This window comes from Primulina tabacum, chromosome 4 (genome assembly GCF_025594145.1).
Source record: "Primulina tabacum isolate GXHZ01 chromosome 4, ASM2559414v2, whole genome shotgun sequence".
In the NCBI taxonomy this organism is placed as follows: Eukaryota; Viridiplantae; Streptophyta; class Magnoliopsida; order Lamiales; family Gesneriaceae; genus Primulina; species Primulina tabacum.
Window position 1 is genome coordinate 4,001,596 of NC_134553.1, and position 22,471 is coordinate 4,024,066.

Below are 22,471 nucleotides of genomic sequence, written 5' to 3' on the forward strand. Positions count from 1 at the left end.
ATTATTGCCATTAGAGACGAAATGATTGCTGCTCATGGCTCAGTCTCGGATGCGGTTATAAAATTGAAGGAGTGGTTTGGGGGCATTAAGGGGTTATCTAAGGTATATGATTTCTTTGTGGGCAGATGGAACAATTGGCCTTGGAAACCTCTAATCGCCAAATCTTGCATAATGCCGAAGCACAGGTTTAATTTATGGCTTGTTGCTCATCGTAAATTGCTTACTAGAGATAGGCTGGGTTACCCTTGATGATAGATCGTGTGTACTCTGCAACTTTGCTGTTGAATCTGTTAACCACTTGTTCTTTGATTGCCCAATCTCACAAGCAATATGGAACAGTATTCGATCTTGGCTTGGCATGCGAAAACTTATGAGATCGTTGTCTGCTGTGCTTGCTGCGTTTAGAAGTGTGTACCGAGGTACATCTGCATTGAATAAGATGCGCTGTGTTGCGCTAGGGGCTACGGTTTATCAGATTTGGAACATAAGAAACAGGACAATCTTCGAACATGAGCAACTAGATATTGATGGAGCTATAATGAAGATCAAGATTCATGTGCTGCGGAGCGTACCAAATGCTGACAATGTAATTTAAATTTGGACTCTGGGTTATGGTTCATATGATTAGAGACTGATTATGCTAGATAGATTTGTCTCTGGGGATGCCCAGTGTATTTGTACCTGTACTAACTTTTACCTATTTTAATGAATCATTCATTAAATATATATATATATATATATATATATATATATATAATATATATTTTATCCATACAAATATTGATCATTCAAGGCACACCAAATCATTTTGGCTCATTAAAAGTTCGAGTCAACCGCGACGCGACTCGACTCTAGCCAATTTTCACATAAAGGGCAACAACTAACATTTGCATGAAAAAGCATCCTAAATAAACATTCGCGTAAATAATGGATAACCAACAAAACATGCAACTGATGTGCCATTGTCATCATCAAAGTCTTAGTCCACTGGAACAAAACAATATTCATCAAAATGTTCAGTTTTCAAAAAGCAGTCTGGTATTCTGACGTTAGAAATCTAGTATCTGTATGTTATCAAACATTCCAAAATCCAATCTAAATAAGGTGCTATAGGAGCTTTGAATCTCTACCAATACTTCAAAACAAGAGTTGATGGATTAAAAGATCCATACCGGAAACTCTAATGATAAAATCAGAAAGAAGACTCGAGATTTGATAGAAAATAAAAGAACCTTTACCAAACATGCCTAATGTTGTATTGTCTGGCAAAACATTAAGCTTCTTCAAACAACCTGCAGTAAGGTATTCAAAAACTGTGAAAGACAGACGGATAGTAAGAATAAGCTTCTTGACCCATATGTTACATTGATTACAGGATATTATTCAGCCAGTCATTTTCCAAACCTGTTGGTAGCCTTAAAACCAAAGCTTTCACTGGTATTCTCTATTACAATAACCAGCCTTAATCAAGGTTTCCAATTTCAATATCATCGTTATCTATGATCTGAAATACAAACTGTTTAAAGATCAACAGTTTCACTTACAAGTTACATCAGCAAGTTTACTAAGGTCCTCGATGCTAAAAGTATATTTCTGAAAATAAGAAACAAGTACACTGTGCCAAGAGACAAGTAGGTTACTCGTGTATTGTGATGCATAGCACAACATGCTAAGATAGTATTCTGGTGTTCAAAATAGTTAATTAAAACAGTTTGCATACCTATATGACCCGAAAACAAGTGCCAAGCAAAATATTTAATAAGAATCTATTGATGAACTAAAGAACCTGGGTCGTGAAACTTGGTACACACATCAGGAAGTAAAATATAATGCTTAGATACACCAAATCATCTGGTGATCAACCTATACGGCAGAAACTCGGTGCATATGTACTGACCACATAATGTATTAACCCAAAAGAATTTGGACAGATGCTTTACTAACCTCTTTCTAAATCAAAAAGCACAACCTCGCTTCAGTTAAGCTGCCTCGAGATGATGAGAAAAACAATGTGGGGAAAGGCACTCAAACATTTTCCATCGCCCTAATCTTTCACTTTGTCTATCCTCCCACCTCCACACATGTTTAATATAACTAAAAGATTTCGAAATAAATCTATCCACTACAATGAACTGAAAACATACTATGTTCATCGGCTAATATTATTAAAATCTTTGGAAAGCAAATAAAAACTACAACATATGGCTGCAAAAATAAAGTAGAAGACGAGGGGGGGGGGGGGGGGGGGGGGGGGGGGGGGGGGGGGGGGCCTTATACAATTGATATAGCATTTATCACAAGATATCTCGCACAATGTTAACTTCTAAATGCTATGTACTGAGACACTTAAAAGTAGCTTTCCATGGTGGAAAGAAGGAATAGAGAGAATACAGAACCATTATTACTCCCCCATGCAAACTTTATAAAAAGTTACATCATATACTTCCTTTCATTTTACTGGTCAACTTAAAACATGATTAAAAGATGGAGATTAAAAGGGGTATAACCATCCTCATATTTTCCCTTGAAAACTCAATTATTTACTCTCGTTTTGTGAACACAAGTATGGTTATAAAAAAATTATATATATATATATATTTTTAGTTGAGATCGATATGAAAGCAATTTTTTTCCAACAGCAGCTTTTAAGTAACAATTTTTTGACGGAGAGTGTTATCGACTATGTCCCACATGTTCAAATCATGCCACTAAGTAAAGACAGGCGTAAGTTCCAACAAACATGAGGAGAGCAACCGTAGGTTTACTTCACACCGTATCAGGTGTTTATTGAACGGAATAATTTAACTAAGCCAGATAACAATCTCACTGTCCAGATTCCATTATTCATTGACCACTGGATATAAAGCATAGCCATTTTGTCCTTGTCCATCCTTGAATAGCTTCTGCATACATGGTTAATGCTTGACACTTTACATTACTCAGGCGGGAAGTCATACATTTTGTTGCATGCAAGTTTTGCAATATTTCACTTAAGCAACATAATTTATTGCATAGAAAATCAATTCATACACATTGTGAGAACTGAGAAGCACTGTGTCTATAGTTGTACAAGTTTCAAAAAAAGGAACCCTGTGGCCCTAACTTCTGGCATAAACTAACCTAAACAGCTAGAGACAACCTCACGAAATAACGTGAGTGGAAAACCCAACACAAAGCCCAAGCCTCTTATCTGAATTAGAGAGATCTACAGATAGATAGGAAGAAAATATGTGCATGAGTTGAATCAATTAGGAGGACTATCTTTTATAGTAAAGAAATTCTATCAACTCAAAAAGGGTATAGGAAGCAGTGAAGCAAAAAACAAAAATCAAAGATTGTCCTAAAAAGTTGAAGAGACCGAGAGCAGCAAAAGAACTAGTAAGAATAGACGAGGAGCCCTTATTCCTTGTTACCAAATTTCATAGAAATGACAGGCCGTACATCATCCACATCAACCAAAGTCTCTAAAAATGGAAGGAGTGAAATGAGGGCACAATCCGTGGGGTCATCAAACCAACTCCTAATAGGAATGCCGTTATTTACCTGAAGCTTGAAAACCTGAAAACCATCACAAGCATAATGTTCAATGCCAAGGATATACTTATGACATATTTAGGATCTAACATCTAAGGAGGATACAGCCAGCTGTTTTAAACCTTCCAAAGTGTTGATGATGCAGGCACAACAAATGAATACTTGTACGATACAAAAAATATAAGCGTAGCATAACAATCTCATTCAGTTAAAAATAAATTAGGATTGTCTTCACTGCCACGAATAGGAATTTGTAACTTTTTAAAGATTTAAACCTCAGCTAACCCAGTAAAGTGACTTCTAGGGGAAACAGACACGGAAGAGGGAGAAGAAGGTGAGGGGGGTGAGGATGCTTAAGATCAGATCATTTGTTGGTTTAGGCTTGGCGTAGAAATTGAATCAGCGCGTACTTTCAATTATGGACTGTTTCTGTTGGTTAATCGAACTTTTATTTGAATCAAGTTATTGCCGGTTTATTCTCACCCAAAGTATGTTTACTACTATTAACTAATCTAGTATGCTAAATTAGTGAATTAACTTATATTTAAATTAATCATCTAGGAGGATGTCGGACGCTGTACTTAGGATACCCTTGATACTACCTAGATGGAGCGCACAACCTTACCTAAATGGAGCACCCAGTGTCCTAACAAGATAATTAATGCAACGTAGTATTGATTAACCAATTAGGTGCCAAATATGGGTAAGATCACTGGCAACAAGTTGAAACTTTGTATTAAAAAAATTACTTTTTAATCAAAATTTCAAGGTAAGAACTGAATCAAAGAAATGAAGCAATGCCGAGAATTTAATGAAGCACTAGGAATATAGTTTCCACCTGTGGGGAGTTATCAATTATGGCAACCTTTGCAAGATCAACACCTAAAACAGTTAGGTCTTTCACATAATTTCCCTCTAAAATGATGCATGATTCCCGATATGCCCGTTTTGATAGAAGCTTTCCTTCTGGATCCAGGATATCTAGAAGTTGTTTGGCATAGATGCTTTGGCTAGCCGTGAACACCATGATATCAAACAACTCTCCCACTCTTTTCAGAAAAACATTGAGGTGAGGCCTTTTTTTCACATACACAGTATGCTCTTTCATGTTGAAGATAACCGGAAATGTGAAGTCCGCATCCTCACAATAATCCAATGTAGAATGCACAAGCGTTTCTGTACACAGCCAAGGAAAGTTTCTTAAATTAATTTTTTTAAAAAAAATTGATTGATTCCTCCTGGAAGTAACTCGAGCAAATATTTGTGTCGCCAACTTTTAGACCACTCAATAAAGCACAAAAATACAGAAATTAAAAAATTGCACGCTTTCATAAGATTGAAACATTCTCTAGAGTCTAGAGCTTAAAGCGTGAAAGTGCACTTCGCTTATTCACATCTAACTATCGTTGTACCCAATCAAGGTTGGCATAAAATGAATGAAATTTTCAAAAGTGTAAAACTCATCTAAAGTTACATAAAATGCTTACAAGTATTAAGACAATGCAATTACCATCCAAGTCAAGTACTAAAGTGATCCGCCGAGTTTCCTTCGTATCAGATGAATAACATAAAGACACGTCTGGCTGGCCTGGTATATTTCTGATATACATCTGTGGATCAAAGCACTCATAATCTGGGTCATGACATTTATTTATGTCAGCCTCCAGACCACAAGGTCTTAATTGATGGATAGCATCGCATAAATTTGAATTTCCTGCATCTAAGATGGCTTCTCCGGATGCTCTGCCATCATGGTCCTGTCCAACATCAAAAGTATCCTCTAAAAAAGGTAATATCCTGTACTCTTCAGCCACATCAGAAAGTAGAGTAGACTCTTTGCGTTTGTAATCAAGCCAGGACACATTTTCTGTTTTATCATCATATATAGAATTGCTTTCAAAATATGGACCGGGAAAAATAATCTCAGAGGTGTATAAATCTGAAGCATCGCATGGTTGAGATTCACATTGGTTTCTGCTGCTAGCATCACCACTTTCTTTGATATCTAACTGTAGCACATAAAGATGATCAATTCCTGCAGAGCAGTGAGATGAGTAAGATATGATATCGATAAACTTTATGGCGTGCATGCTCCCTCGATTGTAAGTATCGATATAAAAACTGTAGTATATACCTTCATCATTTCGGAATTCTAGAGACTCTAGGATGGAAGAAAAAACTGTATCCACATTTGATGAGCAGGGGGATGGTTTAGTATCCTGCATGTGTTTCATTCAACACAATTAAGTGTGAGAGTAGTATATTAGCAAATTCTTTTATGCGATTTTCATGAGTAAGGCTCCGGGAAGACTTCTCAGAAGCTTGTATCAAAACACTAGACTAATAAAAACAGTAAAATGTATAGTAACAAATGGCATTATTAATGCTGAATTATAGAACAAAGAATGTGTTTACCAAATTATCTGCAGCTGAAGAATCGGGTTTATTGAATTGTTGCTTCTGCAAAAAATGTTCTACGTCAAAAAATTCGTCATGGTTGGTCTCAGTCCCTGCAGTTTCCAGAGCATATACTTTATCATAAAATGAAGCTGCATTATAAACCGATATGCATCAAGCCATATGAATATACACTTGGCTACTTAATAATCTAAGTATATCATGAATTAACAGTAGCAATATCAGCAAAAGATAGAATCTTAAAGGAGGTTCACAGTCTACAATTGCAGAGTACAAACAAGAAATGGAAGAACAGCCAAGGGAAGTAAAATAACATTGTGTTCTGTAAATCAACCTTTCAATCTCCACATCATCGGTGCCCCACAAATCTTAGACAGGTGATACCACGTAGAGACATCCAGTCGTGGGTTATATGAGGCACCAGAATGGGTGTGGTCTCAATTGGGGGAACATTTGTCAACTTTTTCTTTCTCATTTCTGTTTTTCTGTTAACTGATTTTAGATAGGTCCATTTTGTATATCATTCATAGTCACCACATGATTATTTCATGGCAAACACTGATACAAGATTAGTTGGAAACAAATCCCACCTGAAAAAGAGCTAGCAAAATTCAGGATAGGCTCATGCTTACCATGAAAACTATTCTGAATACAAGTTCCAACTTCTTCTACATTTTGATAAATTCTGGCAGGAGAGAGAGGATTCTTGGATATCACACATGACTTCCGACAGACATGGAGACAATTTTTTTCTGTTACACAGCCAGTGGTTGACTTGGTTTTCATTCTTAATGATGGCATTTGATCTGAATTTATGATACGTATAACGATACTGGATCAAAACCATCAGTGGTGAACACACTCTTTTAAGTTCATCAGAATCACAGAAGACTGCGAGGGGAAACAAACACTTTCATACATGATCAGATCAGCAACAAATGACTGCAAGCAAAACAAGTTTCCATTAACAGATGTTTCACAATATAAACCAAATAAATAAAGCGGTAATTATGCCCATCATTAGCTGAAGGAAAATAAAGAAATCTATCTCTGGGTTGACTACTTTCAAATCAAAGAGACCCTAGAAAAATTCAGCTTACACAAAAATAGCAGATCTGAAGGACATCACGAGATTAGATAAAGGTGATAAAAAAAAAGTCAACGAATTACATATTTTCACCCAATTTGGACCATATGTTTGACTCGAATAATTAGTACAATCTTGGCGTAAATAAGAGAACACCTTAACATATCTAGTCGGAAAACCAAAAGTTTTTTCCAGAAAGCATAAGAATCCGAAGCAGAGCAGTAAAAAAATTCAAGTTCCTTCCAAGAAAACCCAAATTATTCGAGAAAAAACCCCCAAGAAAATGAATTCAATACAACTCGAGCACTTTAATCACAGAGAATAAAATTGAAATTAATAACAGAATGAGAAATTAAATATATCTCTATCCGGTGACAAACCCCTGAAAATTCAAAACATCAACGAATCAGAATTCGCAAAGCACGAGAATACGAAGCAAACCCGTAAAACTCTCAAAGATCTTTCCCATAAAACCCCAATTATTCCAGAAAGCCCGAGAAGATCGAAGTCAACTCCTCCAAACACTTCCTTCAGAACAAACAACAAGTCCACAAAACAGCTACAACGTAGAAATCCACAATTCAGACACTTACTCCACAATTAAAACCCGAGAAACTAGAACATCAGCATACATGAAATTCAACACTCGTGATCCAGAACTCGGTGATCACAGTAATTCACACACACAAAATCGTTTCCACTTACTCGTGTATATCATGCAACTAAATTATTCGGCGTACAGCCAAAATCATCTTTCTTTAGCACAATCAAAAGTTTGATATTGTCTCCCGGTTTACCTGTGGAACACCAAGTCTCCTCTCCCCCTTCACGACGCGCTTTCCCACTGTATAGATCGGTCGGCACTCGGGTATTTATACCCAGATGACTGCGTGCTGGATAAGTATACTTACGTAATCTACAACCGCAGCAATAAAAAGTTGTACCCAAGCCAATTGATAATTATAGTATTCTAATTCTGAATTAATTATTTTGTCAATTGAACCGTGAAATTTGGGTGTTTAGGAAAAAAAATCAAAAACGAGTTGTATTTAAAATCAAAAAATGAAGATTTTTAAAAGGTTAATAATATCTCTGCACGAAAACTCTTGTGAGACGATCTCACGGATCAACTTCGTGTGTCAAATCTTTTATTTTGATTATTCATGAAAAATTATTGTTTTTTATGCTAAAGTATTACTATCCTTCTCACGGATAAAAATTCGTGATAACCGTCTCACAAAAGACTTACTCATATCTTTGTTACATAATGTATTTATGTCTTCATTTATTTGAATGGGTGGAAATGTTATTATTAGATTAGACAAAAATTTTGAGGTTAAGATTGTCCAAAAAAATGTTTTTGTATGAACATTTAATCTTTTCTTTAAAAAAAATGGTTAATAAATATTTTTATACACACAACGAATGACGTACCATTACTTATTTATGTATGTATTCTTCCAAACAGGTACAAACTATGAAGCAGGGCGGTTGTGGTACCATGAGAGCCGATCGTAGACGATTTAAACCATGAGTGACGGCTGGGATGCAATTGAGGTTGGACCGGTAGTAGAGTGCCACGTTTACAGTTGATATGCGTAAGCATGGCGTATGTAAAATAAAAATGACTACGCTACCAACAGGGACGGCGCGTGTCGAAACGCTCAGGTCTCTCAGTCTTTAGTTTCTTTTATTTTTTACTTTATTGATTCAGAAATCTACAAGAGATTAAAAAAAAAATGATGTCGTAATTTTTATTTTTTTTTGTTATTTCATTATTTCGAGTTACAATTTACCCACTTTATTTTTTTTCCTTTGTTTCATTATTTCAAATTACAATTTGTTTTCTCATTGACTTTTAAAATATGACTCTAATTTAAATATAATCATTTCAAATTATATACAATCGTTCATCACTTTTTTTTCGACATGATATTAGTTTTATTTGAATATAAATTAATCTGATTATAAAAAAATTGTTCAACCACACAATACATGCGTCGATACACTAATAAATCTTGATATAATCACACATACTTATGTTTTTAAGCTTTATTTGAATATAAATTAAATTGATTATAAAAAAATTGTACAAAAACACAACACATGTATAGTTGCACTTGTGAATCTTTATATAATCACACGTACTTGTGTTTTTAAGTTTTATGCTTGATAAAAATACATAATATAATCTAATCATTTTATTTTAAATATTAAAAAGCACAAAAGATAATTTGTTAATGTTGTTTCTGGATTAAATGATTTGAAATTCATTGATAAAATTCAGAATTCCAAATATTTAGAATATTTGAATAATTTGAAATTCATTCTTACATATATAATTATAGTGTAAATAAATAAATAAAAAATATTCGAGTAATTTGAAATTCATTGTTATATGTATAATACTAATACTAATAATAATAATAATAAGCAAAAAATGAATTTAAGTATTAATTTATGTGAAAATTAAAATAAATTGAAAATCATGAATTTCAAATAACTCGAAACTAATATCATGTTAAAGAAAAACTTGTTCTTGGACAAGTATATTGTGTTTTGAGACAGCTCCAAGAGCCATCACAATAGGGATTATTTCTTGTGTCATGTCATCAAAATAACTCCAAATACTGAATATTCACCATTGGAGCGGCTCGGAGTTTGTGCCTAATTTTTAACCGGTTACAAATTTGTAACCGGTGATTTCTTGTGCCATGTCATCAGATACCCTGCAGCGTGCCCCTATCGCACCAGGTTTTTTTTTGTTTTTTGTTTCTTTTTGATTTTTTAAATTATGTTTAAATTTTTAAAATTAAATGTAAACGTTCATGTAAAATTTCTAATTTTATATTTGAATAAAAATATAATACTAAGTAACAGATGAAATTAATTAAAGTGGTGAAATGATTTATTATAAAATTATTAGTTATTTTATTTAAATGGAAATAAAAGATATAATTGAAGTGACAGTGAGATTCATAAATATTTGATTGGTGAGATATTTGATTGTGAAATGTGAGATATTTGAGTAGTTAAATATTTGATTGATGATGTGGACTATGAGACCCATGAATATTTGGAGGAAATATATTTACTATTATGGATGTCCTATATTTACTATTATGGATGTCCTTAGGGGTGTGCAAAATTTCAGTTAAATCGAATTAACCGACTGAACCGAATTAATTCGGAAATTCGGTTCGGTTAATTCGGAAGTTCGGTTTTGAAATTTTAAAAATTCGGTTAATTCGGTTCGGTTTCGGTTTAAATTTGGAAAATTCGGTTAAACTGAATTAACCGAATTATTATATATATTAATTTAAATTGTATATGAGCATTAAAAATGATTAGAATGAGAAGAAAGCTAATTATTTTCAATATTTTTATTTGTTATTGATATTTTTTGTTCAATGTTTCTTGTTATTTATAAGTTCTCCATTGTTTTTTTTAATTTTATTAAAATTTGAATTTTTTAAAAAAATATCGGTTATTTCGGTGGTTCGGTTAATTCGGTTTCTATGAATTTTTCGATTGGTTCGGTTATTCGAAAATAAATCGGTTAAATCGATTATAGGTCTATTCGATTCGATCTGTAACCTGAATAGACCGATTGCACACCCCTAGATGTCCTAATGTAGTTTTTTACAGCACTGTAAAACATGCTGACATTCTTTCACTTGTTTAGAATCAATGAATCATCGTACATATTATGATTTAATATAATAATCAAACATCAACTTGATCGGTACTACTGTCAAACTAATAATAGAATTTTGCTGAATATCACGTGACAAAAAAGTAAAAAATAAATTAACCTGTCCTATTTTGATTTTTAAAAAGGTTTAATTATATTTTTTTATTGAGCGACTCGAAAATAAATATAAAAAAAAAACCCCAAACTTCAAATTATCGAAATATTTTGATTTAATATCCAAAATTTTATAACATCTCAGTAGAGAGAGAGAGATTAAACAATAACACATTAATTTGATAATGAAAATCTAATATTTTAACTAATTTTTTTTTAACGGAACTCGTATTTGTTAACTTTTAATGTAATTGGGTAAATTAATAGGTTTAACACAATAGCATGAAAACTACACCGGTCGGATAAATCGATTTAGACAGCCATATTCAACAAACTTGACGTTAATAGAAGAATCAAACTCATTATCACTTGACATATCGTTCACCTACTCCACTATCTTGGAGAAGCCGGGGATGCTTAGTTAATGTATTTACGGATACTATGAAGTAATTGCATTGCACCCGACAACATGCGTCAAACATATTATATACTAGTGTATTGGTGCACGCAATGCATGCATATAATTAATTTTATTTTTGTATATTCATATCGAAGTAATACCATGATCGTAAAAATTACGAAGGGTCATTATAATCTGAAATTATTATATTTAAATGAGGTCATATAATAATTGTAAAAGATTAGAAATTAACGAGAGACTGAATTATAATTTGAAATAAGTAATTAAAAAAATCGAAAAAGCTCTATTTGCTTAATTCCTCGTCGAGCTCTTTGATGGCTCAAGAAAATAACGTATCATGACCAATATTTTCAAAATTGGACTTGATTGATAGGTTCGACTAAGGGCATCTCCAACCGTCCTCCATAATGGAGGAATCCTCCATTATGGAGGATGAAATCTTCTCCAACCGTACTCTATTTGTTTCCTCCATTTTAGAGTATGCAACAGTGATCCTCTATTTATGGAGTATCACTGTTCATATAGAGAATTGAAAAAGGTGAAAAATAATTACAAAATAGATATTTTAAAAATTGCCATATAGTCCTTTTGAAAATTAATAAGCGAATTACATGTAGTTGTGCCATGTTTAGCGAATTAATTAAGTTTAGTTAAATAATATATTATGAAATTAATTAATTATATGTGTGTATGTGTTCGAAAATGAAATAAATTAAAAAAAATTATTTGGTAATATTTAGAGGATATGAGTTGAAAATGAAATAAATTAAAGAAATAGAGTATTTAGTAATATTTAGAGGATATGGGTTGGAGAAGGTGTTTGAAAATAGAGATCATGGATCTCTATTTTGGAGGATAGAGGATGAAAAATAGAGGATATGAATTGGAGATGGCCTAAGAACTGGTCACATGTCCGGTCCAAAAAATGCTTAAAAACAATATGATTGGTCAAAATCAAGAACTGGTTGGATAGGTCAAAACCAACTAGAATCGGTCTGAGTGGTTCATACATTTATTTTTTAATTTTTTTTATTTTAAAAAGTATTTTTTATATTAATGTTTATTTTGTATATATATATATATGATTATTTTGATTTTGAATTTTATTAAAAAATATTATTTTAAAATATTAAACTTTGTTTTGATTGATTTATTTTTTAATATATATGATTATAATTATATTTTATTATATATATTATTTATATTTTAAAATCGAATAAATATTTTTTTATTATTTATATATATACACGTAAGATATTTAGAATCTAAAATATATAAATTATTATTATTATTATATATATAAATTTTTGGTCTCATGGTCGGTTTAATCAGTCGGAACGGATCGGTTATGAATCTTATAAAAATATTTAAATTTATTAATGAATAGTAATAGATAAACATACAAGTAGCAATAGATACTCATTCATCCGAGACTTGTCCACATCCCACGTTTATTTGATTCTAACTATGGACAATTAAGGTCGGTTGCTGTGTGTTCTAACAAAGAAATTGGCTGTAACCTGTAATTCCCCAATTACAGCCACAAGATAACCGTACCTCAATGAAAGAGAGAGATGGGTATAACCATTGAGAGGAGGGGGGACCATTCGCCATACACAATTAATGGTAAAAGATCCAGCTATTACCACTCACAGTACTTGTATTGATCCCACTACAAATTTTCCGAGCTAAGAGAAAGTTAGGGGGGGGGGGGGGTGAATTATACAGTACACAGCATCATTTAATGGAGTTAGAAACCGAAGATGGTAAAAACTCGACAGCCACAAATCGAAAATTGGACGAAAGCAAGGGAAAAAATAACGCTACCAACGCTGTTTTGTCATCCTCTGCTGCTAGCAACATGAACACCAACAGAGCTATGGCTCAGTACAATGCCGATGCGAGGCTGATGGCTGAATTTGAGCAGTCTGGTAAGTCTGGTAAGTTCTTTAACTACTCAAAGTCAGTTTCTCATGCTCCGAATACTTTGAGCACTGAGGAGGAGATGACTGCTTATTTGTCGAAAATCCAGAGGGGGAGTCTTGTGCAGGCCTTTGGTTGTATGCTTGCGGTCGAGGAGCCCAGTTTGAAGATTATAGGTTATAGTGAGAATTGCTTTGATATGCTGGGGTTGAAGAGTGTCGTTGAGCCAAAAAAATTGATGGGTCTTATTGGGGTTGATGCAAGAACGCTTTTTACCTCTTCAAGTAGGGCTTCATTGGATAAAGCTGTGGCATCAAGGGAAATTTCATTTTTGAACCCGATTTGGGTTCATTCTTGCACCACCCACAAACCATTTTATGCTATATTACACAGAATTGACGTGGGCATTGTGGTTGATCTGGAGCCAGCTCGTGCTTGTGATCCTGCTATGTTGCATGCTAGTGCTGTGCAATCGCAGAAACTAGCTGTGAGAGCCATATCTAGGCTGCAGTCTCTTCCTGGGGGCGATGTAGGAGTTTTGTGTGATACAGTCGTAGAAGATGTCCAAAAACTTACTGGTTATGATAGGGTTATGGTGTATAAGTTCCATGAAGATAATCATGGAGAGGTAGTGTCAGAAATTAGAAGGTCCGACTTAGAACCTTATTTGGGGCTGCACTATCCATCTACTGATATCCCTCAAGCAGCCCGTTTCTTGTTCATGCAGAACCGTGTCAGAATGATTTGTGATTGCAGGGCAAAGCCAGTTAAGATAATCCAAAGTAAAGAACTAAAGCAGCCTCTTTGCTTGGTTAATTCTACCCTTCGTTCACCACATGGCTGCCACACTCAGTACATGGAGAACATGAGGTCCATGGCTTCATTGGCGATGGCGGTAGTTGTGAATAGCGGCGATTCGATGAAACTATGGGGATTGGTGGTGTGCCACCACACTTCATCGCGCTATGTCCCTTTTCCACTTCGGTATGCTTGTGAGTTCCTTATGCAGGCATTTGGTCTGCAGCTTAATATGGAGCTTCAATTAGCATCACAGTTGGTGGAAAAGAAAACCCTTCGGATGCAAACCTTATTGTGCGAGATGCTTCTTCGCGGAGCTCCGTTTGGGATTGTGAATCAGTCTCCCAATATCATGGATCTTGTAAATTGTGACGGGGCTGCATTATATTACTGTGGGAAATGTTGGTTTCTTGGTGTCACACCGACCGAGGCACAAATGAGAGATATTGCTGAATGGCTACTAAACAGCCTTGAAGATTCCACAGGGTTAAGTACAGATAGTCTTGCTGATGCTGGCTATCCAGGTGCAGCACTGCTTGGTGACGCAGTTTGTGGCATGATTGCTGCAAGAATTACATCCACCGATTTTCTATTTTGGTTTAGGTCTCACACGGCAAAGGAAATCAAATGGGGAGGAGCTAAGCATCATCCGGAGGACAAAGATGACGGTGGGAAAATGCACCCTAGATCTTCATTCAATACCTTTCTTGAAGTAGTAAAAAGCCGGAGTTTGCATTGGGAGGTTGCAGAGATTAATGCAATTCATTCTCTCCAACTTATATTGAGAAATTCGTTCCTGGAGATTGAAGAAGGCGGTCCTAAACCTGATATATTTTCTCAACAAAATGATTCTGACAACCCACAGCTGAATGAACTTACTTCCGCCGCTGCTGAAATGGTCCGGCTGATAGAAACAGCTACTGTTCCAATTTTTGGAGTTGATTCATCCGGTTGGATCAATGGGTGGAATGCTAAGATGCATGAGTTGACGGGGTTGACTCTGTCTGAAGCTTTGGGAAAGTCTCTGATCAACGATGTCATTCACGAAGACTCGCGTGGAGCTACTGAAATCCTGCTGCAAAGAGCTCTGCACGGTAATGATTCTTGCATCATTGGCTAAATGCAATTTAAAATGACTCCAAAACACTCCTGAAATGGCTCGACATTATTTGTAGAATATTTGTATTGTGCAACGCTAATACTGTCTTAAATGATCACAATGTTGACTGATATTTTTCTATCGAATTAATAGTAAAAAACCTCTAACAACAGTATCCTTTTTTCTTTAAAGTGAAAATTATTGGCTGGTTTAAAAAATTTGTATTGTGCATCAAGACGTATTTGTCTAGGTAAATTGGAAAATATATTGGAGATTGTGGTGCCTTCCAGACCTATCACTTACAAATATTAAATATTCCATACGCTTGAACTTGAGTAAATTTTTCTAGTATTTGTTGGCTAGGAAGCATAATCCAACCTTGCATTTTTGGTACAAGCCGGTTGCTCTTCCTTTCTCCCATGCTTAGTCGTTCTGCTTCGAACTTGAAGAGGCGCTTCCCATAATCAAAATTATTCATTCTCCCGCTTCCATTATTCCCTTGGAGCTGGTCATTGCTTTTTTTAACAAGCGATGGAATATGCAAGGCATCATACTTCTGTGATTCAATATGTGTTGAAATATGTTATTCCATCTTTTTTCTCTTTGTAATCAAACAATCCTGTGCGCAAAATTGGGAGGACATTTTCTGCTGTCGCAAATATGGTGATTTAAATGTGAAAATCACTCGGCCATAATATTTTCCACCAAAAAAATCTATGGAGAAATTGAAAATGCAATTTGATGATGTATATCTAGCTGTTAATGGCTCAGAGTGAGATCCATCTAAGCAACTTGCTAAAACCTCACTTATGTTTATTTGCAACGATCCTGGAGTATCTCATTTCGAGTTACTCATTTTTATTCCTTTTCTGTTTTCACTATGTGCTTCAGGTGAGGAGGAAAAAAATGTTGAAGTGAAGCTACTGACTTTTGGGGGACACGTTCCCAACGCTGTTATCCTTGCTAATGCTTGTACCAGTAGGAACTATAAAAATGATGTTGTTGGAGTTTGCTTTATTGGTCAAGATGTCACAGCTGAGAAAATAGTGATGGACAAGTTCATCCGCTTGCAAGGGGACTACAAAATTATTATGCAAAGCCTAAGTCCACTGATTCCGCCTATTTTTGCTTCAGACGAGAATGCCTGTTGTTCTGAATGGAATGCGGCCATGGAAAAGCTGACTGGCTGGATGAAACATGAGATTATTGGAAAGATGTTACCTGGTGAAATTTTTGGAAGCTTCTGTCGGCTGAAAGGTCAGGATGAGCTGACTAAATTCATGATTCTTTTGTACCGAGCAATTAGTGGCCAGGACACTCAAACGCTCCCATTTGGTTTTTTTGACCGAAGAGGTGAGTTTGTCGATGTGCTTTTGACAGCAAATAAGAAAACAGAGGAGGGTGGGAATGTGAACGGGTGTTTCTGCTTCTTGCAGACTGTACCGAAACAGCAACAGTTCATGTTAGATAAGTCGGAAGGAAAGGAGCAGCTTTCAAAACTTAAAGAGTTGGCTTACATTAGGCAGGAGATGAAGAATCCTCTAAATGGAATCCGCTTCACACATGGACTCCTGGGAAATTCGGCTCTAACAGAAGACCAGAAACGGTTTATTGAGACTAGCGAAGCTTGTGAAAGACAAATTTTATCTATTTTAGACGATCCACATTTTGGAAGTTCACAAGAAGGGTAAGTCCCTTTCCTTATCTTCTTTTGCCTAAAATACCTAAAATTACGATTGAAGGGACGGTTTTTCTTTTCTATGTAATGTTCTTTTGGTCCCACAGTGAACTGGAGCTTAAGATGGAAGAGTTTTTCTTGGGGAATGTTATCAATGCTATTGTTTGTCAGGCTCTGATATTGTTGAATGAAAAGAATTTGAAACTAGTACTGGATGTCTCTGAGCGAATTAGAACTCTTTGTTTATATGGGGATCAAATAAAGCTTCAGTTAGCCTTGTCTGATTTCTTGCTCAGTGTGGTGGACCATACACCTTGTCCTGATGGTTGGGTGGAAATTATGGTATCCCCTGGTTTGAAACTGATGCAAGACGGGAATGAGTCTGTTCACCTACAATTCAGGTATTTTTGCACTAAATTTTTCTGGTGAGCTCGATCTCATCATCATAGAAGCGTGTGTAAACAATTTAAATGCTACTCAAATTTGAGCTTAGTTTGAATTCAACAATTTTTTATACAAATTATATGATATTTTTAAAATTTATGCCTCCCTATGTGGCCCTCAGAATTTGCTAGATGGTGCCAATTTGAATTAATTTGGACGGATGACACTTGAGTTTTTAAATGCTTTTGAGGGTTTTAGCTTGATAAAGACTGATATTGTTTCGAGCATAAACTCACGTACAAAAAAAACTCATCTTTGAGCCGGCCAAATTAAATTCAAGGTTAAGCCCCAAGTTTCTAATAACTCAACTTGTTAAGTCATGTCACTTTCCTATTCAAATATTCTCACTTACTATACTTCTGTGTTTGGTGCTGATTACAATCGTAGCCTGTATTATGTTTCTTCAGAATGGCACACCCTGGCCAGGGCCTTCCCTCTTCTCTTATTGAAGATATGTATGCAGTGAAAAGTAACTGGTTAACTCAGCGAGGAATTGCTCTTAACATTGCTCAGAAACTTCTTAAAACGATGAATGGTAATGTCCGGTATATCAGAGATCAGAGTAGATGTTACTTCTTAGTTGATCTTGAACTCATTTCACGGAAATCAGATCAATAACAGTTCACCAGAACGTGCAGCAGTCGATCCATCTTGTGGTAAGAGCAGAGTTTTCCGAGTTCCTGCACTGGGTAGGGAAGTATCAGTTCATCTTGAACTTGTGTCTGTATGCTAATGATCAGTACACAACTGTAATTAATGATATTCACGGTTTTTCTTGATGAATTGTTTAGGACGAACAAAATAATAATATGGCCAATGAATGTGGATTTTAGATTGTTGAGTAGACTGAGACAATTATATTAAAATTCATCTTCAATGCTAGTAAACAAAAAGATTCAACCTTAGGAAACTCAAATGTCTCGAAAAACTCTGAAAGAAAAGTGAAGGTTGAAAATGGAATCCATTGGCGGCACCCCTCCTTCATTACATCTACCATCAGACTGTCATAACCGATGGAAACGCTTCTTCCTCCTCCATTTCCATCAATGTGATAAATAAGCAATCCTTTCGTACACACTTCTATTTCTATCGATGTTCTATGACGCACTTTCATGGCAAGCTACTGCGTGTAAACCATTTGATTTATGAAACTGGGGTTTCCCAAGATAAACCACAAAATATCACAAAACTCCTTCGTCGCAAAAATATCACATTCTCCCAAGTCATCCACAGGATTGGCTTCCCAACCAAGGTCAAAACCATCCTTTTCGCCAGCTAGAAGAGCAACCTCATGGTGAGGAAGCACACTTCAAACCGCATGATTGCATCAGATTCGTGCCATTTTTAACTCATTCAGATTCTCGTTCTCAGAACAAAAATTTGTCCCACTTCATCCAAGTTCCTATCAACCAAATTAAGAAAGCAGGGAAAATAAAATTTCTCAATACGGGAATAAATGTATGAACATTTTTAAAAATACATCGACTCTTGCAGGTAAGAAAAGGCAAAGGAACCTGAGAAAAAGAAAAGTATCACTTCAGGCATGACAGTGACCAAATTGGAAAAACATATCCCGGAAACTAGCTCCCATTTGATTAAATCCATTTGATTAAAACCATTAGTAAGCGAAGGCTTCAAAGCATCTAGAATATGTGCAATTTTTAAGTCATTATACAAAAATCATTAACTTTTCATGGATATTCTCAAAGAGACCAGACTTACCAGAATCAGGATTGTCCGGACACAGGCTGCTTGCCTAGCATGACTTTCACCAGGTAATTGAATAATGATACTTGTGAAGAAAACCTTGATCATTTACTAGAACCTGAAATAAACAGATGCCGAATACCTTATTGGGTAACCCAACTGCATCCCAGTTGTTTTACATTTTTCATTTTCATTCTCATTCTAGCAGCATCAGTCCATCTACCAGCAAGAGCATACATGTTAGACAGCAACACATAAGCCGAACTACAACTTGGATCTATCTCAAAAACCTTTTTAGCAACTCGTTCCGCCATTTCCAAGTTACACTGGGCTCTGCATCCACTAAGCAAAGCCAGCCATATAGACAAATTCGGTTCCATAGGCATCTTTTTGGCTAAATCTTCCGCATCATCTAATTTCCCATTTCGACACAGGATATCAACCATGCAGGCATAGTGCTCAAGCTTTGGCTTGATTGCTGAATATTGGGATAGACAGGCAAAGAAGTGTCTTCCCTTCTGCAACATGCCTGAATGGCTACATGCATTAAGCAGCCCAGTGAATGTGATCTCATCTGGTTCCGTTCCTGTTTTTGCCATTTGCGAAAAGAATGCTATTGCCCAGTTGCCACAACCATGTTGTGCACTCCCAACAATAATTGCATTCCATGAAACTATGTTCTTGTCTGAAATTTCCTTGAATGTGAATATCCCATCACTTATATTTCCACACTTTGTGTATAGCACAACAAGAGAATTACCCACATAGCTATCCTTTTCCAGTCCTACCTTGATGGTTGCACCGTGAATTATTTTGCCCCAATCAACAGATTCGACTTCACAGCTTGAATTCAAGGCACTGGTGAATGAAGTTTGATTTGGAGAGACTCCTAACCTGATCATCCCACAAAAAACTCTTAATGCATCTTCATGCTTACCATTTACTCCAAATCCGGTCAAAAAAGATGTCCATACTACGACATTGAGATGCAACTTCTCATTAAAAGCCTTAACAAAATCCTCTATTTGTTTGCAATTCGCATAAAGAGTTATCAGCGCAGCAGTAACATAGGCATCATATTTATAGCCAAGCTTCAGAAGAAGCCCGTGAATTTGACTACCTAACTGCAAATAACCCATTTTAGCACAAGCTGTTTGGCCACTAGTAAGAGTGCTTGATGTAGGTTGCATCCCGAATCTCATCATTTTCTTTAAAAGCAACAAAGCTTCATCACTTCTCCCCAGCCGATCGAGCCCAGAAATCACAGTTGTCCAAGAAATAACATTCCTACTAGGCATCACCCCAAATAACCTCATTGCCTCCTCCGCTCTACTATTCTCGAAATATCCATGAACCATCCCATTCCATGCTGCTATATCCTTAGCTGGCATCTTGCAGAACAACTTTTCGGCCTCTTCGACGTTCCCACACTTCCACATGGCATTCATCACCGTAGTCCAAGAAATCACGTTTCTTTCGGGCATTTCATCAAAAAGCTTCAAACCCATCTCCGTATTTCCACAATCAACACAACCTTTGATCATATTATTCCACGTGGCAACATCTTTCATGGGCATTTTATCAAACAGCTCCAACGCTTCATCCAATCTATAATTTTCTACATACAAAGATATCATCTTCGTAGCTAAACGCACATTGGGTGATGGGATGCCATCGAAAAAGTTTCGAGCTTCATCCACTCTTTTATTCTCCAAATGATCAGAAACGATTGAGATATAAGCACCATAGTCTAGAGTACTGAACTCCGAACATTCCACAACTCTAGTGAAAGATTTTGAGGAGCACACGAGAGTGGTGCAAGACTTCTGTAAAAGCTGGAACTTGCTGTAAATAGCTTGAAACTTCGACATCATCGTCCATTATGATACAATGACCACCAAGAACGGCGGAGCAGCATTAGATTATGATGAAAAATAGCAACACTACGCTCGGGAGATCAATGACAGTAAATTAGCAACAGAAAAGCGATACCAACGAACAAATTCCTTGTGTTAACTTTGATGGTTTACTATCATAAATATCATATAATAATTTCAAAGAATATATAATTTTGCTTACGATTTCTACTCACTTTGGCTCATTCATTCACCGCCACCCACAGAACACCGTGAATTCTGTCACGATCTAACTTATCAAACTTATATTTAATTTCAAGATTATTCACCAAAAAACTTAGGAATTTGAATTCATGAATCCAGCATAACTCAGAGCATAAATTTAATAGGAGAAGATTTTGAAATTATTTTTATATTAAATTCTGATCAAAATATACCACAAAAATACATATTTCAAAACTTCATCCATTTCATTGTTTCATTTAACTATCATTATTTTCAACAGAAACAACATATTCAAAAGATTAAATTAGTATTTGGTTACACTTTCTAGATTCTAGCTATGTGAAAATAATTTTGAGTGTACGCGAATGTCAGACTTCAACTTTTTCTTTCAGTTTTGATAACTTTTAATGATGTTTTTTTTTTTTTTTGTTTTTTTATTAGTCGTCTCTTATTTATTTCATACAGAGGAGGGATATTTTTAAAATCAGAACACATATTGTCCACTGACTCTCTATTTATTTCATTTGTTTTTATCGTATGTTTTCAATCATAATTTCGCTTACATTAATGAGACGAGGGGCCAGTATTGATTAAATATTCATGCACACATTGCACGTGCGGTAGGTGAAAATGCGACAATAGATTAAATAGTGGCCAGTTGATTCCAATGACATGGATTGAGATTTGAGAGGGGACCGACCGGCGGATGGAGACATTGTGATTGTCGTGATAAGTACTATAATAGCATTTGGTCGAGTAATAATTCGACGAGTATCTATTTTGGGAGACGATATCACGAATCTTTATTTGTGAGACGGATCAAACCTACCGATATTCACAATAAAATGTAATATTTTTTCATGAATGACTCAAATAAGAGATCCGTCTCACAAAATATGACCCGTGAGACCGTCTTACACAAGTTTTTGCCTAATTCGGTTACGTTATGTTTGGATCGAAGAATTTGGATTTGAAAAAACGATTTAAATTGAGATTTATTTGAAATCTAATTTATTTAATTAAAATTTAAAATATGATGTCAAAATGAATTTACTCAAAGTTGAATTTGAATAAATTTCCAATAAATATTATTTCCAATAATATTATTTTATGTTTTCGATAGATTATTCAAATCAATATAAATCGTAACAACATCTCATATTTATCTGTATTTTAATTATATATATATATATATATATTCTACATATATAATTAATTTTGGGAAGTATCATGTCGGTTAATTCCCAAAATAAATTTATACATCTATACTTCTATGCTATTAAGTTTGATGTCATGGTCTGTTTTAATAATTATATATATATATTAATAAAATGTTAACTTTTTTAATGCAAGTTTTATTTAGTTCAGTGGATAAAATCATTGTTTCTTGTGGTTTAACTTTATAAGTTCAATTCCTATTGAAGTCATTTTTTTATTCTTTTATTTTTCAGTTTATTTTTTAATTAATTTATT

The 22,471-nt window shown here is 35.1% G+C and overlaps 3 protein-coding genes across 12 annotated transcripts; 1 reads left to right on the plus strand and 2 right to left on the minus strand.

Annotated features, from left to right (window-relative positions):
- Positions 1-932: 932 nt before the first annotated feature.
- LOC142542564 (uncharacterized) lies at positions 933-7,988 on the minus strand. 8 transcript variants are annotated; one of them, XM_075649261.1, is made up of 7 exons: positions 7,837-7,988; positions 6,585-6,843; positions 5,950-6,083; positions 5,669-5,753; positions 5,045-5,569; positions 4,373-4,710; positions 933-3,558 (listed from the first exon to the last, which is right to left on the minus strand). In XM_075649261.1, exons 2-7 carry the CDS (start codon positions 6,751-6,753, stop codon positions 3,400-3,402), a joined length of 1,410 nt encoding a protein of 469 aa, XP_075505376.1. In that variant the 5' UTR covers positions 6,754-6,843; positions 7,837-7,988; the 3' UTR covers positions 933-3,399. The 8 variants fall into 8 exon arrangements, with proteins under 8 accessions (XP_075505376.1, XP_075505380.1, XP_075505379.1 ...); XM_075649265.1 differs by having other exon boundaries at positions 5,950-6,044; positions 6,585-6,894; XM_075649264.1 differs by having other exon boundaries at positions 5,950-6,065; positions 6,585-6,894.
- Positions 7,989-12,858: 4,870 nt separating this feature from the next.
- Positions 12,859-18,051, plus strand: LOC142542567 (phytochrome E-like). Of its 2 annotated transcripts, none has more exons than XM_075649268.1 (4): positions 12,859-15,083; positions 15,980-16,775; positions 16,874-17,167; positions 17,598-18,051. In XM_075649268.1, the coding sequence occupies exons 1-4, from the start codon at positions 13,013-13,015 to the stop codon at positions 17,674-17,676; spliced, it is 3,240 nt and encodes a 1,079-aa protein (XP_075505383.1). In that variant the 5' UTR covers positions 12,859-13,012; the 3' UTR covers positions 17,677-18,051. The 2 variants fall into 2 exon arrangements, with proteins under 2 accessions (XP_075505383.1, XP_075505382.1); XM_075649267.1 differs by having other exon boundaries at positions 12,867-15,083; positions 17,618-18,051.
- Positions 17,735-21,020, minus strand: LOC142542569 (pentatricopeptide repeat-containing protein At5g46460, mitochondrial). Of its 2 annotated transcripts, none has more exons than XM_075649272.1 (3): positions 18,933-21,020; positions 18,112-18,612; positions 17,735-17,890 (listed from the first exon to the last, which is right to left on the minus strand). In XM_075649272.1, exon 1 carries the CDS (start codon positions 20,789-20,791, stop codon positions 19,061-19,063), a length of 1,731 nt encoding a protein of 576 aa, XP_075505387.1. In that variant the 5' UTR covers positions 20,792-21,020; the 3' UTR covers positions 17,735-17,890; positions 18,112-18,612; positions 18,933-19,060. The 2 variants fall into 2 exon arrangements, with proteins under 2 accessions (XP_075505387.1, XP_075505386.1); XM_075649271.1 differs by having other exon boundaries at positions 18,112-18,853.
- Between the last annotated feature and the right edge of the window lie 1,451 nt (positions 21,021-22,471).

Excerpts from the sequence above, each read along its gene's own strand:
- LOC142542564 (XM_075649261.1), bottom strand. The coding sequence starts at position 6,753 with ATGCCATCATTAAGAATGAAAACCAAGTCAACCACTGGCTGTGTAACA. Across the intron at positions 6,084-6,584 it reads TATTCAGAATAGTTTTCATG|CTTCATTTTATGATAAAGTA; the intron begins GTAAGCATGAGC and ends TTTATAATGCAG. Across the intron at positions 4,711-5,044 it reads TTTAGTACTTGACTTGGATG|AAACGCTTGTGCATTCTACA; the intron begins GTAATTGCATTG and ends GGCTGTGTACAG.
- LOC142542567 (XM_075649267.1), top strand. The coding sequence starts at position 13,013 with ATGGAGTTAGAAACCGAAGATGGTAAAAACTCGACAGCCACAAATCGA. Across the intron at positions 15,084-15,979 it reads GCTGCAAAGAGCTCTGCACG|GTGAGGAGGAAAAAAATGTT; the intron begins GTAATGATTCTT and ends TATGTGCTTCAG. Across the intron at positions 16,776-16,873 it reads TTTGGAAGTTCACAAGAAGG|TGAACTGGAGCTTAAGATGG; the intron begins GTAAGTCCCTTT and ends TTGGTCCCACAG.
- LOC142542569 (XM_075649272.1), bottom strand. The coding sequence starts at position 20,791 with ATGATGTCGAAGTTTCAAGCTATTTACAGCAAGTTCCAGCTTTTACAG.